The sequence below is a fragment of the Rhinolophus ferrumequinum genome, chromosome 12 (assembly GCF_004115265.2).
Source record: "Rhinolophus ferrumequinum isolate MPI-CBG mRhiFer1 chromosome 12, mRhiFer1_v1.p, whole genome shotgun sequence".
In the NCBI taxonomy this organism is placed as follows: domain Eukaryota; kingdom Metazoa; phylum Chordata; class Mammalia; order Chiroptera; family Rhinolophidae; genus Rhinolophus; species Rhinolophus ferrumequinum.
In genome coordinates, this window is record NC_046295.1 from 29699846 (window position 1) to 29717334 (window position 17489).

Sequence of the window (17489 nt, forward strand, 5' to 3'; positions counted from 1 at the left end):
CTTTGAATGATGAAATCACAAATCTGTGGCGCCATTTTCAAAAGCAACCTTTAAGCGTAAAAAGGAAGTAATCCTACCACTCTATAACCACACTATTCACCATCCAAAGCCCTGAAACAGAGGCATTTTGTGGCCACCCTAACTACCATCCTGGCTCACACATTCATTCAGGGGCAACACAAACATGGTGTTAGGTGATGTGAACTATGCGCTAAGATTGATGCACAGAGTGCAGGTGGGGAAGTACAGGCTCCTTGGGCCTGTCTCTCCTTTCACAAGGGTTTGCATGCAGACTCACAGGTCCTCTAGACATGCTGAAGCAGCACTCCAGCGGGAAGCTGCTTCTGGTTCGTGGTTTTGTGGTCCTCATGGAGAAAAAGAAAATCGAGGACCCTCGCAGAAAGGAATTCGGTTTTCACAACTTCGGAAGACAAAGAGCTTTTGTCAAAACAGAACAGTTTAAGCCCTCAGTGTGCTCTGAAGTAGGATGTGGTAAAAATGAAATCTTTAAGATTTTATATTTATTCCAGATTGTGTTAGGAGGAATTTTAATGGTATCAAGAAATGTGTAATGATCTACTGCCCTCGTGTTTGTCCTGGCTGGAAATAAGGAACTACCAATTTAGAGGTACATTTTCAATAGATTAGCTTTTTAGCTAGAAATTATATGAGTGAGTGTGTGTGTGTGTGTGTGTGTGTGTGTTTATGTGCTTGTTTGCTTTCATTCATTCAGATCATTTCTAAATATTGTCATATGGTAATTGAGTTGTAATGTTGCCGCCTCTCTGAAAGGAAGATGGAGTATGAAATGGGTCTCTAAACAATTCAGCCGAGCCAGCATAGGCCATAAAGGGGAGGGAAGAGGAGGGAAATGTTCTATTTACCATCTTTCCCCTTGGACAAACGCTATTTCTGAAGAGCATTTCTGAATTTGGGGAGGTCCGAATCCTACACTCCAGTGCCAGTCAGAATTAGAACCATCTATTCAAATGTCCTTTATAAGCCCAGAACAACTGTTGGAGCTCTGTAGAAATTGTGTGGATCAGCAAGTTTTGGAATAAAACAGCTGTGCCTTGTGGGGTCTTTGTTCAGTTAACACAACGGCTCCAACACACAGAAAGCATGAGCCCAGGAAACACCTTCCTTTCCGCACTTGAAAGCCTCCTCTAGTCCTCAGCCTTGAAGTGGCTCTTTTCCCTGCACAGGTTTAGCAAGGGCCTGAGTGTGTTAGAAACACATTCCCCTAGAAGGTGGGGGTCTGTGAGTGTTTTTCCATTCTTTCCCCCTCTATGTCTTTTCCCCTATCCCCTCCCCAGAAAAAAGAGAAAATAGAATGCCTTTTGTTTAGCAGAAAGGACGGTCAAAAGAAGAGAGACACATTATAAAATCCTGCCTGTTTCCTTTCTGATACATTCCTTATATCTCACACTGGGGCCACCGAGTTCCCAAAAGGCTGACGGGCTTCAAAAGTTCCAGTCAGCTCAAAACAAAACAAGACAAAACCAAACACAGAGCAGTGTCTGTGCTTTTGAAGGAGCAGCCACAAGCAAGCAGAGAAATCAACAATCTAAAAACAACAGCTGGGGGTGAGGGAGGGGCAAGGAGACTGGGGGAGGCCAGGGCTTATGTTCTAGGAAGATTTTTTTGAAGCCCCTTTGTATATGTATCAGTTGTTCTCAGTGATAAAATGCTATCTGCAATACAAGGCGTTCTCCCATGGCTTCTGCGCTAATGAGCTACTGATCCGCTTTCTCTGGGCTCAGAAAGAGTGGAAACATCTCTTCAAACCCAAGCCTATTGTTCTCAGTAGTTGCTGATAAATATTTCAGCTGGAAGACCTGATTAAGTAATAGTTGCTAACTGGCACCAAAAGCCTTAATATGACTTCTAGAAACAAACAGGAAAGCAGTAGATTGCTCCCCGCTTAACCTTTTCAACTGTGTTAATTGATTTCAAGTTTGTTCTCCAAAATGTGTTAGCAATAATCGCAGTATTTATATTTTTAAGTAAATACAGTTAAGGTGCTACATTTTATTAAAATAAATGATTAAAGTATAAACATTTTCTATTGTTATTCATTATTGAAAAACACAAAACTATAGAAAAATGTACATCTGCTTTCCTAAACTTCCTCTGCGGAACACTGAGCTCGAGTGGTCAAGTCGAACGCCACAATCAGCGGCATGGAAATATCGTTCACTATGGATGTTGTGGCAGTGAAAAAACGCTAACAAGGTAGCTCACCCTCACTGAGCCTGCCAGGTCTCCTAGGAAGACTCTGCAGACCCAGACACTGCCTTTAACCCTTTCTTTTCCATGGCTTTTGAAACAGGCCTCAGTGAACTGATGGGAGAATTTGGTAAACGTGCTTCTACTTCTGTCATTCCTACAAGGACAACAAGGACTGGACTGAAAAAGCACTAATCCTCCAAGTGAAGTCATTTGGACAGGTGTCTGTCAATTTATGTGGGAACATTCCACTGAAGGAAATAAAATAGCTATGAATAAAAAGAGAGTGATAGAAGCAGGGATCATCTTTTCTTCCTCTCACCAAATGTATTTTTAGCAAAAATCACCATCCACCCACTCACATTCAAATACATTAACCTTGAAATCTGTGGCCTTGTGCTTTCTCTTGGAAATCAAAATGAAACATGTTTAAGGGGTATATTTGTACCCTATTCTCCTTCCATATGCTTGTTTCTCTTTTCTGCGTGTTTGCCTCTCCAACTGATTTTTTTGTGGACAATGTACTTAAAATGAAAAAGCACAGCCTTTGAAGTGGTCTCAAGTCAGGGACTGTTTGCAGGATCTAAGACCATTAATGAAAGATAGACCTACAAAACTTAGTGGTTGTTTTTTTAAGGCAATAAAGATACATAAAATGACTATAGAATTAAAGAGGTATTAAAAGCAGTCTAGGAAGATGAGTTATACTCAGTATAAATCAAACTTAACTACTCAGTTATTCCAAATCCTGCCCACCCCTCCTGTTGGGTTTCCTATCTCTGCAAATGGAACCATCATTTGCTCAGCTGCCCGAGTTGTAACCCTGCTCGTCATCCTAGTTTTATACTTTTCACCTTGTACATTGAGTTATTCAGTAAAATAGATTCTACCTCTTAAATGTCTCAATTGTGTTCCTTCAAGTATCATCTTCACAGTAAAATAGACTGTAATATTTGCATATTAGATAGTGCTAACAGATGTCATTTATGGCTCCATTCAAGTTATTGAGCATTTACTATGGACTCAGTGTACACGGGATTCTTAGTCAGTTTGGGCTTCTATAATGGCATACTGGTGGCTTACACAGCAAAGATTTATTTCTCACGTTCTAGAGGCTTCAAGTCCAAGATCAGGGGGCCAGCATGGTTGGGTTCTTGGTGAAGGCCCTCACAGATGGCTGCTTTCTCTTTATAGCTTTGCATGACAGAGAGAGAAAGAGAAAAGAGAGAGAAAGTAAGGAAGACAGCTACCTACTTCTCTCTCTTCTAATAAGGACAATAATCCCATCGTTGGGACTCTCCCCTCATGACCTAATTACTTCCCAGAGGCTTCCTCTCCAGACACCATCACACTGCACCTCATGCTTGGACATATGAATTTGGGGGTAGGAGGGTGACACAAACATTCAGTCTATAGCAATGGGAAACTACACATGAATACAGGCTTTATCTTGTCAAAGCCTGTATTCATTTGCTAGGGCTGCCATACAAAGTAGCACAGACTTGGTGGCTTAAACAACCGAAATTTATTTTTTCACAGTTTGGGAGGCTACTAGTCTGAATTCTAGGTGTAGGCAGGGTTGATCACTTTTGAGGTCTCTCTCTTTGTCTCATAAGAGACAAAGATGACCGACAGAAATGGCTGCTTTTGCCCTATGTTTTCATATGGTCTTCCCTCTGTGTCCGAATTTCCTCTTCTTATAAGGACACTAGTCATATTGTATTAGGGACCACCCGAATGACCTAATTTTCACTTAATTATCTCTTCAAGGGTCCTATCTCCAAATAAAGTCACACTTTGATGTACTAGAGGTTAGAACTTCAGCATGAAAAGTTAAGGGGGACATAATTCAGCCCACAACAATGCCCCTTCATATCTCTTACCTTTTATGAGTCTTCAAGATTCAAGACAATTTTTGAGGATCAGGGCCAGTATTAGTATTGAGCTGATGAGAAAACTAAAACCCAGAGAAACTGAGTGATGCCCAAAGTCACCAGGTTGGTGCTAGGCAGAGGCTGGACGTGACTTTTTTCTCAAACAATGTCATCTTTCTCTATCGCAAACGAAAATTCTGTTGCTATGATTGCACCATACTCCATGCAATTGCCTACATTATACTCTACTTTTCATTTTAAATGTCTTCTAAGCTCTCCTATTATTTTTCTCATTAAATTCTAATTCTTCGGTGTTCTTCGGTCTTTTTTTATTAATTCCATTTTTTTTCCATTTGATATACACAGACTGTTTCCACTCTCACTCATATCAAATTTCAAATGGAGCATGAAGTCAGCATCGTTTTATCTGTGTTCAGTTTCTCTAGTGTTATTGTTAAGATATCAGCTTGTCATCATAGTGTTACCCATTGAGAAAGCCTACATCCTACACACTTAATAAACTTGTAATCTAGTCCCCCATTAATTCTTCCAGCTCCAGGAGAAGGGGAAGGTAGCATGCATTATGATTTCCATTTCCTGAATGGAAAAACAAACACAGAAATTTTAGCTTATTTATCTAATGTTCCCTAGCTAAGGTGCCAGTCTGTTTGGGGGTATAGTAATTTTATGATTGCTATTTTGCAACGTCCTAAGTTTCTTCATTCTATTTATCATTTTGTACAGGAGCCTGGAGGTGAAACTGATAGTGATTTGGAACTAGGGAGACTGGCTGGCACTCGTATAGCTGGGATGGACAGACAATTAGAAAATAGCTGTGAAAACCTGACCCAATAATTAACATAAAAACCGTTATAAATTATTGTGTACTCACTTGAGTCAGGCATTGTATTTAACTATTTTCTTTCTCACTAATCCTTATAATCTTCTGGTAAGGAAGTTTATTCTAGTTCAATGTACAATTAGTACAGCAGACTATAAGCCTCCTGAAAGCAAGGACTATTTGGTTTTCTTCACCACTTTATAGAGCCCCCTCTGCTCTAGATCATTGTCACTGTCACCCTTAGGCTTCTGTATGAAAGGAGAAATAAAATGCAGAAACATAGACCATTGTAAAATACTACTAATAAAACTATAGTACCCACCAAACAGACCAACACCTAGCCTTAGATAAATTACCCTAGATAAATCCTCTGCATCCAGCAGTGGCTATTTATCAATGGCATGAACAAAGGAATGAATGCCTACTTTGTGCAGGGGGACAAGCAACAAGACATGACCCCAACCATTGTCATAGGCGGTATGAATGATTATTGCTCACAGGTTCAAGTTCAAAGTCAAGATTTAACTTAATATGTCCTAATTTCTAGCTTAATTGTCTATCTCATTTATAATACCCTTATTTTTAAAATTACCGTATAAGTAAATAGCAAGCTTACAATGTTACTCAGAAAAGATTCAGGAGGCTGATTCTTAGAGAAAGATGATTGTGGGTGAATTCTACATTGGAAAGAAGCAACCTACCCATTAAATCTGCTTTCTGTTCAGCCAAGAAATACTCTTCTCCAAAGTAAGAACTAATCACTGATCCCTGCCCAATTAGTCACGCAACAGGAATCCTGGGGACAATTTGAGAGTCTCAAAAACATTTGCAAAACGTTCCAGTTTAATCTAGAATTTCCAAAAGGAAAACCTCACAGCAGGGACAAAATCTACAGCAATCAAGGTGTCCTCTTGAAACATGGATTACTGCTTGGTGATCAAGTGGAACAAGGAAGAAGAATTTAAAATTCCCTGTGTGCACTGAGGAATAAGCATTGTGGGACGGGGTAACCATGTTGAGGACAAAGTTAAATGCCAAGCCAGAATCTCTCTACTCACGTTTTCTCTTCAACAAGATTCTCTAACTCAAGGGTAATATAGAAAACATTTAACCATTGGCACAGCATGAATAATGAGCACTAGAATTTGCTCTGCCCATGTACAAAACAAAACAAAATAAAACAACAGCTTAGCCATTTAGGTGCTTGTTAACTGAATATCAGGTAACTGACAGACCTGCTGCAGTTCTTTTTCTTAATTGCATTTCCAGGGTTATCTCCTGGCTCCCTAGGTCAGTTAGTGACATCAGAGGACCTCTCCTATTATGATGAGGCAAGACCTCTGCCCTGGGAGTCAGTCTTAGTTCTATGAGCTCTTATGACCTTAGGAAAATCATTTCACGGTTCTGCGCGCTCCACTTGTTTCTTTGGTAAAACAAGGAGACTGGTGTTTTCCAACAAGCATGCTGTGGACATTGGCAGGCAAAGAGCAATTGGTTGCGGTAGAGGTCTGTCTGTCCTGCACATTGCCAGGTGTTTAACATCCATGGCCTCTGAACATTAAATGCCATTAGTGCTCCCCAATCATTGTGACAAACAAAAACTTGCCACAATTTTCCACTGTGCTTGAGAATAACTGAACTAGATGGTCTCTAGGGCCTTTTCTAGTGTTAACCTTCCAATATTTCTTACATACACAGTAACAGTCATATACTAACAAAGTCTGTTTTACACTGGACTTTGGTCTTTGCTTACACCCCACAATGACAAGCTTACTGATGCTCCAGGTGGAACATTTTTGAATAGTTCTCTGATACAGATGTCAAGGAGATCTTGCCATCTAGGTAAAGGAGTACAGTGAAAAAAGAATCAACTGACAGCCCCATCAGGGTAGAATTCCAACAAATCGGTAGTGATAAACTTTTTGGAGTTGTGTCAGTAGGGTTCAGTTGCAAGAAACACATACCTATCTCAGTATTTTAAGTAGAATAGGATTTAATACAGGAAACTAGGTGCCTTCAAAATTTTAGATGGTATGGAGGAATAAGTTCTAGGTTGGGCCTCCAGAAGCAGCTCCTGGAAATCATTTCAAAAAATGGTCCATCCAAGGAGCTGCTTTTTCTGCATCTATCAGAAAGATGGAACTAAGAAGCCTGCTCTGGAACAATGGACTTCAGAACATACTCTGATTACTGGTGTATTAAGATCAGAAAACCACTGTCTTCACCACCACTGTCACTGCACTGCCTCTCTTACCACCCAGGAAGCTCTTGGCTGGACCCTGGAAAGAGAATGCAGCAAACCCAATAGAACTACCAACAGATTTGCCAACTCAATCAAAGAAGCAGGAATATGGCTCCTGCCTCACTTCTGTTCCCACATACCTGAAAGAGCTGAATTTATGTTCAGTACTATAGCTACAAGAGAGTTTGGGGAATATAGTTTGTGGCCACTCAGTCTCTGCAATGCGGGAAGGCACAAAAGAAGTTCGATGCTAATTGCCAGTCGGCTAGATGCGCCCCAGAGAGCATGGACCTCTGTCATAACTTGATAAAAGCCATGCACTCTCCCCAGGGAAAAAAAAAATTATATAAAATGTACATATTAAATTTTGTGTACGTTTTCATGGCATATACAGATCTCCCAAAACCCACCATTGACCCTAAAAACCCTTATGCTAGAGCAGGTTCTGACCGTTGACAGGATTGCCATTTGGGACTGGATAATTCTTTGTTGTGGAGGGTTTTCTGTGCATTGCAAGATCTTTGGCAACATCCCTGGCCTCTACCCACTAGATGCCAGAAGTCTGTCCCTTACATCCCTGCACGGCAGTTATGACAGCCAAAAATGTTTGACATGGCTATGTGTCCCCTTGAGGGCAAAAATCACCCCCAGCTGAGCCCTATTTAGCTCTAAAGTATTAATATGATTATAAATATTATGAAAGTGCAGTCTTGATCAATAGAATCACATATGGAAACAGCATAAATGACAATAAGTGAAATGGTTGCAGGAATACAGACATAAACAAGAACACTGATGACAGCTTCAAAAGTAGATCTGGAAAGAGGGCATAACATTGTAATTGAGCTTTAAAACAGAGCTTTAAATTAGACTCAGAAGTTCTGTGTGGTGGTGCATTTTATGTGTCAACTTGATTGGCTCACGGAGAGCACAGATATTTGGTTATTCTGAATGTGTCTGTGAGGGTATTTCTGGATGAGATGAACATTTCTTCAGGCAGACGGAGTAAAGCAGGTTGCCTTCCCTAATGTGGATGGGCCTTCTCCAATCAGTTGAAGACCTGGATAGAACAAAAGGCTGAGTAAGAAGGAACTTCTGCGGCCTGATGACTTGAGCTGAGGTATTGATCTTTCCCAGCCCTCAGATTCAGACTAAAACATTGGCTCTTCTTGAGTCGCAAGCCTGCCAGTTTTCAGACCACCAGCTCTCCTGCTTCTTGAGTCTTCAGACTCAGACTAGAACTACACATTGGTTCTCCTGGGTCGCCAGCTTATTGACAGCAGATCTTGGGACTTGTCAGCCTCTATAATCACATGAGCCAATTCCACACACTAAATCCCTCTCTCACTTTCCCTCTCCCTTCCTCCCTCTACCTTTTCTCCCCATATAGATAGATAGATAGATAGATAGATAGATAGATAGATAGATAGATAGATATGCATACATATTGATATATACATATATACACATACATATAGATACACATATATGTCTTATTGGTTCTGTTTCTCTAGAGATTCCTAGTTTAAGTGTTAGCTCTACTGCCCAATCTGTGAACAAATCAGTTAATCTCTCTGAACTCCAGTTTCCTCACTTATAAAATGGGGATTTATGGCAACACCTATGTCACAAGATTGATGTTTGATTGAGGCAATGTAAACTGGATCATACTCTTTACATATAATTTATAAGAATTATGTGTCCTTTAAAGCTTTCACTCCCTTCCTACTACAGCCACCTTGAATTATTGGGAACAAGTACCTGTAGATACCTGTTCACCCCGTCTCATAGTGGCATTAAGTTTACCCTGTTCCACATAGCTGAAGGTTCTGTCTTCTGATACATGTGGAAATTGCATGAACATTAGTTCCATCTGGCATTATTCATAAGGATGAATTTAGAAAAATTAAATACTGAAATCTTAGCAAGTTGTCATCTTCTGGAAAAAAAGTTTTTGTTATTAAATTGGATACTACTAAAGAAAACAATTATTGGGGACCAAAAAAAAAAAAAAAAGTCAACTCTCTGCCAAACCATAAGCTTTGAAATTGTTTCTATCAGTGGAAATAGTCCAAGAATTTGAAAAACAAACCCCAGTGAAAACCGACAAACTCAAGTTGGCGATTTTTCCTTTTAGATGTTTTTATAAAGATACCATAAACTAGGAGATGTAATTTTTTTTTAATGAAATTCTCGTCTTCTAGCAGGAGCCATTATTTTCACAAATCAATGCTTACTGCTAAAAAAGGAAAGCTTAATGGATGAACATTGTGATAAAAGCAAAGACCCCTCCAAACAGATTTTAAAAGGAAATTACAATTCAGTAATTCTCCTTCCTCTCTCATTCTGCTAGCATTTCCATTCTCTACTGTTGCTAACTCCAAAAGCCAGATTTTCACTCCATTTCTTATTCTGTTGATCTTAGCAATGTGTATAAGTCTTTTTGACACAAAAGACTTTATGTTGTAGGAAAAGAGTTTCCAGTCCCCGGATTTAAAGTCTAATTTGGAGCCCTACTCTGCCAAATTCATCCACCCCAACAAATACATTGTAATCAAATATTAAAGGTTTTATTAAATCTTAGCATAATCCACCGATGTTCAAATATATCTGGAGGAGCAAGACTTTTCTCTTAGGTTCAGATTGTCCTAAGACAATAATAATGATTCTTTCCTATTAAAGCAAAATAAGTCAATAAAAAATAATCCCCATATCTCAAAGAAAGTATCCCTCCAGGGGGTATTTATCAAAAGCTATTCATAGAACTACACTAATTATCATAATCAATTTCATCAATGAAAAATCACAAAGATTTAGAATAACATTCCCTAACCTATTGCATACATAGTGTTACTTAATAGATGTTCAAGAAAAAAAAATAGTAGATATTGGTATCAATTACTTTTTAAAATGCTGAAAAATATCCCCTTGAAGGGTCGTATTTTATATGGCATATTAAAGGACAAGAAGAATCCTACAGTAAAGAAATTTAACTTTGTTTCCCAGTGTTCCTTCAACTAATTTGACTGCTCTATACATCTTTTAACCCAACGCCAACCCATGGGGAGAATATCAATATAGAAGGGACCTTATTTGTGTATTAAAGAACAGGATTCTAAAATCTCTCCCAAGCACAAAACTGCTGGTCAAGATGGTAGAGTAGGTAAAAGCTGTGTTCACCTCCTCTCAGAAACACATCAATTACAGCTAAACAACAGAACAACCATCACTGAGAATCACCTGAAGTCAAGCTAAACTGAAGCCCTACAACTATGACATACAGAAGAAGCCACCTCGAGACTAATAGGATGGGCACTGATACAGCACCTGCTGGTCCCACACACACATGACCATTAAAAAGTGGGAGAACTATCTCAGCTGTGGAGGAATCCCTTGACCCCAGAGTAGCGAGGGGTCCTAGGCCTACCCCAGCTCAAGTTTCCAGTACTGGGGAGAGAAGTCCGCATAATTTCTTGTAATGAAAACCAGTGAGAGATGTGGAGGGTGGCTGCAGTCCCACGTGATCCTCTTAAAGGGACCATGTATGGACATTCTGGCTGACGAACTCACTAGATCTGAGCTCCAGCCCTGGGGCAGCAGCTGGAAAGGCCCCAGGGACATATAAAGAAGAGCTAAATTGACTAGCTTCAGGGTGAGGCCTGGAGGGGCAGCTTTCTCCCAGAGGGTGCAGCTGGCAAAAGCCATTGTTTCTTTGTTGAGCCCTTCCCCTCCCTGTGTGCAGATCTAAGCCAAGGCTATATCTGAGTTTCCATCAAACTGGCTATCACATTTCATCTGCCCTGCCCTAGTGATTCCCTAAGAATCTGTACCAGCCAACTTTTGGGCATACCCAAGCCTTTTCCAGTGACTTTTCTTGTACAAACAACCTGTCTTAGCTCATGCTGTGTACTTTCCTAAAATCTCTCAAAGGTTCACAAAACCCAAACAAGCAGTATCTGGCTTCCCATACCTGTGGTTGAGAAGCTCTAAGCCCAGGAATAGTAAGAGCTGGCCTTGGTTTGTAGATTGGCCTCTTGAGGCACCTCTAAGCCCAGTGCAAGTGGTGGCTATCTGTGGATTGTTTCTTGGCTCATACCAAGTGGTCCCGGGCAGAGTACAGGCTGTGGTTAAACTTGGCCTGCAACAAGTTCCCTCCCAGGAGGCACCTGAGCTGGCACACCTGGTGGCCAACTTTAGACTGAGCTGGAGAATCACCCTGCTACCTCCAAGGATGACACACCCAAAGGGCAGACTAGGCAGGCACCCGAGCCCCACGAAAATGAACCTTGATCTGTAGGGTCATCCTCTGCACCACAGCTCCTCCACTGTAGTCATGGCCAGTCCTCACAACCAGTCAGCCTAAGGGTTAATCCCTCTTAGTGATGTGCAAACAACAACACAAGGTTCAACTACAACAGGAGGACATATACAACCCATAAAATGGACACAACTGGAGCACGTGGTTCTAGTGACCAGAGAGACTACACCACTGGGTCCCGGAGGACACCTAGTACATAAAACTACTCTTCTAAGACTGGGAAACATAACAGCCTTACCTAATACATAGAAAGAAACACAAGGAGGCAGCCAAAATGGGGAGACAGAAAAACATGTCCCAAAGAAAAGAAAAGAACAAAGCTCCAGAAAAAGAACTAAACAAAACGGAGATAAGCAATCTACCAGATGCAGAGTTCCAACTACTGGTTATAAGGATGCTCAATGATCTCAAGGAGAACTTCACAATATAAATATAAAATCTAAAGAAATATGAAAAAGAACCAGTCAGAAATAAAGAATACAATAACTGACATGAAGAATATATTAGAGGGAATCAACAGTAGATTAGATGAAGCAGAGGATCGAATCAGCAATTTAGATGAAAAGGTAGCAGAAAACACACAATCAAAAGAGCAAATATAAAAAAGAATCCAAAACAATGAGGACACTTTAAGGGACCCCTGGAACATATCAAGCATCATATCAAGCAATATTTGCATCATAGGGGTACCAGAAAGAGAAGAGACAGGGCAAGGAATTGAAAAACTATTTTGAAGAAATAATGACTCAAAACTTCCCTAACCTGATGAAGGAAATAGATATACCAGTACAAGCCCAGGAAGCACAGAGAGTCCCTAATAAGATGAACCCAAAGTGGCCCACACAAAGACACTTGAAAAATTTGAAAACACTTATTCCTAAAGATACATGTCCCCTTATGTTTATTGCAGCATTATTCACAAAAACCAACACATGTAAAAATCTAAGTGTACTTAGATGGTTGATTGGATAAAGAAGAGGTGGTACATATGTACAGTGGAATACTAAACAGCCATAATAAAGATGAAATATTGCCACTTGCAACAATATGGATAGCTCTTGAGAATATCATGGTAAGTGATACAAGTCATGTGGAAAAGGATAAAAAATGTATGATTTCACTCATATGTAGGACATAAAATTTTTTAAAAAACAGCAAACAAACAAACTTATAGACACAGACAACAGAATGGTAGTTACCAGAGGAGAAAGAGGTAGGGGAGGAAGGAGAAGGTATAGGGAGGTCAAATAGATGGTAACGGAAGACTAGACTTTGGATGGTGAGGACACAATGGAGTATACAGATGTTGTAGTATAGTTATATACCTGAAATTTATATAGTTGTTAACCAATGTCACCACATTAAATTTAATTTTTAAAAAATCTCAACATATGCCATACTATAACTCTTTGCAGAGCACAGTTTGCAAAATTCTAGCATAGGATCTCAACCTACTGTATCACCCTCCTCATCCTGATACATGCATGCACAAACACACACCCCTGCACACCCCCACACACCCCCCACACACAAATATAATAGTTGCTCCTTTAGGAAGCACACACTTTTCTCTTTTTAGTATAGCCTTCCAAAATTAACTTCCTCTCACCATTTAAATACATTAACACTATATGTACAACCTCAAATTACTGTTCTCTGTGAAGAGGCAACTTATCCAATCAACTAGTTGGAAAATTGAAGATAAAAGTGAGAGCTCTGGAATAAGAATACTTAGATTTAAATCATAGATTTATAATTTACAAGCTGTGTGATCTTGAGCAAATTACTTGACCTCACTAAGCCTTAATTTTCTGCTCTTTAAATTGGCCGTGATAATGGTGCATATTTCATTAGATTACTGTGATGTTTAAATGAGATGATTCCCACAGCAACATATCTGACACACAGTAAGTGTTCAAGGACACTAAAGAAATAAACAAGTACATACAAAACCATGTCCATACTTCTTAGTTGATACATTTCTCCTACTTTACAAATTTCCTTTTAGATAAGGCTGTTGTCTATAGATCCTTTGAGGGAAGATTTCATGAGCCTTGATAAGCCAGACAACTGAATCAGTCAATCTTCCATTTTAATCACTTCTGCCACTTCAATGTTGTGACTGTGGGCTAGTCGCCTACCCTTCTGAACCTCAATATTTTTGAAACTTAATATTTAACTACCTCGCCCCTTCCAACTCCCCAGCTCCATTTCATGACACTCTCCTTTATTATTCTGTGTACCGGGTTTAATGGACAATTCTCCACCTCCCAAACTATGTTAGTTATCCCCGTATTCTTTCCCTATAATAATGTTCAACATTCTTAATTATAACATTATTTGTCTCCTCATCTTTGCTGTGGTGACAGAGTCTGTTTTCCATTTTCTCCTGACATTTGTCACATAATAGAACATACTGGTTGTTTTATGAATAAATGGCTGGGATGAAGATTCTCACTCAACCCTTCAATCTCATCCCCCATTTTGCATATACCACATACATCACCCACACATAAATTTTGCACAATCCTAGCAGGGGAAGCTCTTATGCTATTTGAGAACAAATTTTCCATCAGCAAGGTAGGAAGGAGCTCAGAATCAGATTTAAATTGATTTAAAGAAAATAAGGAAGCATGCCTTTGGTTATTACAAAGTTAATCCTGCCACAAAGGTATGAGGATCTTCTTTTTAAAAATGCAGCTTACAGAAGTAAAGTAACTTGTGCATAGTCACACAACTAGCAAATGGCAGAGCTGGGATCCAAATCCCAGATTTTGTAACTTTTATGCAACACCCCTTCAATTTTCACAACACCATTCTGTCTGATTTAGATATCATGCCAATCAAAAATAGGAAACCGAGGGAAAAATTCTGAATATAGACATTTTATGACATATGGGGTGCAGCAGTGCCAGCAGATCAATGCCAAGGAACAACTATAGATCAGAGGGACAAGTGCTGTGTGTAAGGGGCAGGATCCAGCCGGAGGAGGTCTTATCAGGCACAGGGTTTCTCTGTCCCACAGTGCCCTCTCAGCATGACAATCTGGAAGAATGGGAAAAGCCCACACTTTGAATGACTCAATCCTCAATGTTAATCATTGTTCTGCCACTTTAATGTTGCGTGGTTGTGGGCTAGTTACCTACCCCTTCTGAAACTCAATATTCATCTATAAAATAAAAATAATTCTACCTATTTTTCAAGGGTGGTATGAGGATCCAGAGACTTAACGTGTGTAACTCCCTAACACACCTCTGGAGCCCTTTGGATTTGTCCCTTTGTTCCTCTTTCCTTTGACCAGTAGTTTCTGATAAGAGAGAGCTATTTCTTTAAACAATATCTATCTTTCCCTATGGGTAATCTCTCTGCTGATTGGTGCCATCATAGAGACTAGTTCTGGTTATTAGTATCTTGACCTTGGGAAAAGGTGAGAGGTTGACAGAAAGGTAGGAGATTATTTTTCCAGTTTGGCTTTGAATCCATGGACCAGAGATAACATGGAGCTTTGTGCAGACAGAACACATTAAAATCCCATGTGCTCTGATGTGGGCTGAAGCCAGGCCATGCTGTCTGAAGGGGCCTCCAGATTGTGAAACTCAACCCCCTTCATCCTCCCCACAAAAATGCTGGTGGCTGTGTGGTCCTGACAGCTATCATTAGAGCATTCATCCATCTCTGCCCCCGGAGCTCCCAAGGCCAGCCAAAAACCGAACTCCCTGGCAAGGCTCCAATGGAAAGGACATTAAGTTTGGGCCCACAAGTTGGAAATGTGAGGCTTGGTAGAGACCCAAAACAGGAAACAATTGGGAGCCTCTCGTCGTCTGATGCCCTTTCCTCTGAAAGGATATCTTTGCCGCCAAAGCCTCCATAGAGGAATCTGGCTCCACACATCAGATGCCTATTGATTTCATCAGTAATTTTTTAAAAAGGTTCAATTAGGGTGAGAAGCAAAGCAAAGCAAACTTGTGTCTAAAACAGTGGGGAAAACTCAGTTCCAAAAAATGTGAAGCTGGAATTTTCAGCCCTCCTAAAGCATGATAAGGATCAGAATGTAAGAGAGCCAATCAATTATACCATTAAAACAGCTTACTGAGCGGGGAGAGAAGAAAAGAAACGCAGGAAGTTATTGACCAATGGGAAAAGAGAAGGCATAAGAAAAACAGTGTTTTCTCAGTCCTTCAGGAGAATATCCTGTGTCTTTCTCCCTCAGTGTCCATACCTATCTCACTTTTTAAAAAGTTACAGGCAGACACAGGCTTTCATTATTCTTTTCTTTATTCAAAACGTGTGCTTGTATATTTAGTTTTAAACCCTGTGCTAGAGCTACAGAAAAAATCCTGAACAGAAATAGACCCAGTCTTGCTCTCAGAAAGTTCAAATTCTAGTTGGGAAGACAGACATTAATCAAATAATCACTTTCATGAATGTTTGATCATAGAAATGTAAGTGTTCTGAAGGAAGAAAAAGGTGGTGATAGAAGGGGAAATTGACCTGCACTGGGGAGGGGTACCATTAAAGGCTTCCCTACAGAAATGACTCAGGAGCAGGTATCAGAAGTATGAGTAATGAAGCAAAAGTATAGCAAGAGAGGAATGTATGAGAAGGATGTCAGGTAATTCACTGAACTGACAGGAAAACTGAAGGAATAGGCTCAGAAAACGTGAGAAATCAAGGGAAGCTGGCATCACAAATACTTCTGGACCTACTCAATGATCCTGCCACTGAGGCCAGCAACTGAACGTCACTGTCCTTTTGTCTTTCTGTCAGGAACTCCAGATTCAAAGTCTGGAGTGGGAACACCCAGCTGTACAAGCTTAGGTCAGGTGTCCAAAAAGAATGAAGCTCTTCTTCTGACCCACACAGTGGGAGTTGCCCAAACTAGGAAGGGGGACGGACTGCTGGACACCAAATAGGACAAAAAGTCCACCATCGATGCAGAAAGGAATAGAGCATTGCTGAGAATGAGAACAGGATGTTCGCTGTGCTGGAAGCGCAGAGAAACTGAGAGATGGACGAAGCTGGAAAGCTAGGCAGAGCCATACTGATTCAGGTCTTTGCAGGCCACATAAGTATTGGGGTCTTTACCTTGATGCAATAAGCCACTGACTTTATAAGCAGGGTAGAGGTGTATCCAATTGCATTTTGCAAAGTAAATTTGGAGTAGAAAATCGAGCAGAGGATGGGGGCAGGAGTGGATGAAAATCAGTGTAGGGGATGCGCTTGTGAGCATATTAGGCACCCCCTTTGGGACTGAGGCGCATTCCCCCACCTACAGGAGTGTGGGCTGTTGGCAACTCAGTTAAGACCCTCTCTGGGAGTAGCTCTTCACGGAAAGAAGCTGCCATAGGGAGGCTGTGTTCCTCCCTGGGGACAGCTGGAATCAGATGACAGGGCAATGCTGCTAGAAAGGCTTCCATTTGGGGTGGCTCTGAAGGGCTATCTCTAGAGCTCCCCAAGGCATCAGCTGATTCCTTGTCGCAACCACATCACAGATGAACTTCTTCTGCCCAGTCCTGTGTCCTCACCTCTCACAGGGGTGACCCCCAGAGCACTCCTCAATAATCCTCTTACATGCAAATCTCCATAGCAAAGTTTGCTTCCCAGGGAACCCAACCCAAGTCAGCAGGGCAATCAAAAGACTATAGGAGGGTCAGCCCAGTGGCTCAGGCGGTTGAAGCGCCGTGCTCCTAACGCTGAGGTCGCCGGTTCGATTCTCACATGGGCCAGTGAGCTGCGCTCTCTACAGCTAAGATTGTGAACAACAGCTCTCCCTGGAACTGGGATGCCATGAGCAGCCGGAGGTTGGCATAAGCTGCCGTGGGCTGTTATGTGCTGCCAGGAGCGGCTGGTGGCCAGCGTGAGTGGCCGGCAGCCGTGATGAGCGGCCGGCAGCCGGCAAGAGATGCCATGAGTTGCTGTGAACAACCGACCTACAACTGGCGACCAATTGATTGCCTCAGCCGGGCGAGCGCAAGGCTCATAACA

The 17489-nt window shown here is 41.0% G+C and overlaps 1 protein-coding gene across 1 annotated transcript in view; it reads left to right on the forward strand.

The window, feature by feature from the left end:
• The first annotated feature begins 311 nt into the window (after positions 1–311).
• The window catches only part of LOC117031511 (60S ribosomal protein L8-like), a 161888-nt gene continuing 144710 nt past the window's right edge, over positions 312–17489 (forward strand). The window contains exon 1 of the mRNA XM_033122009.1: positions 312–482. Within this exon, the coding sequence (XP_032977900.1) occupies positions 312–482 (171 nt within the window). The remainder of the gene's footprint in view (positions 483–17489) is intronic.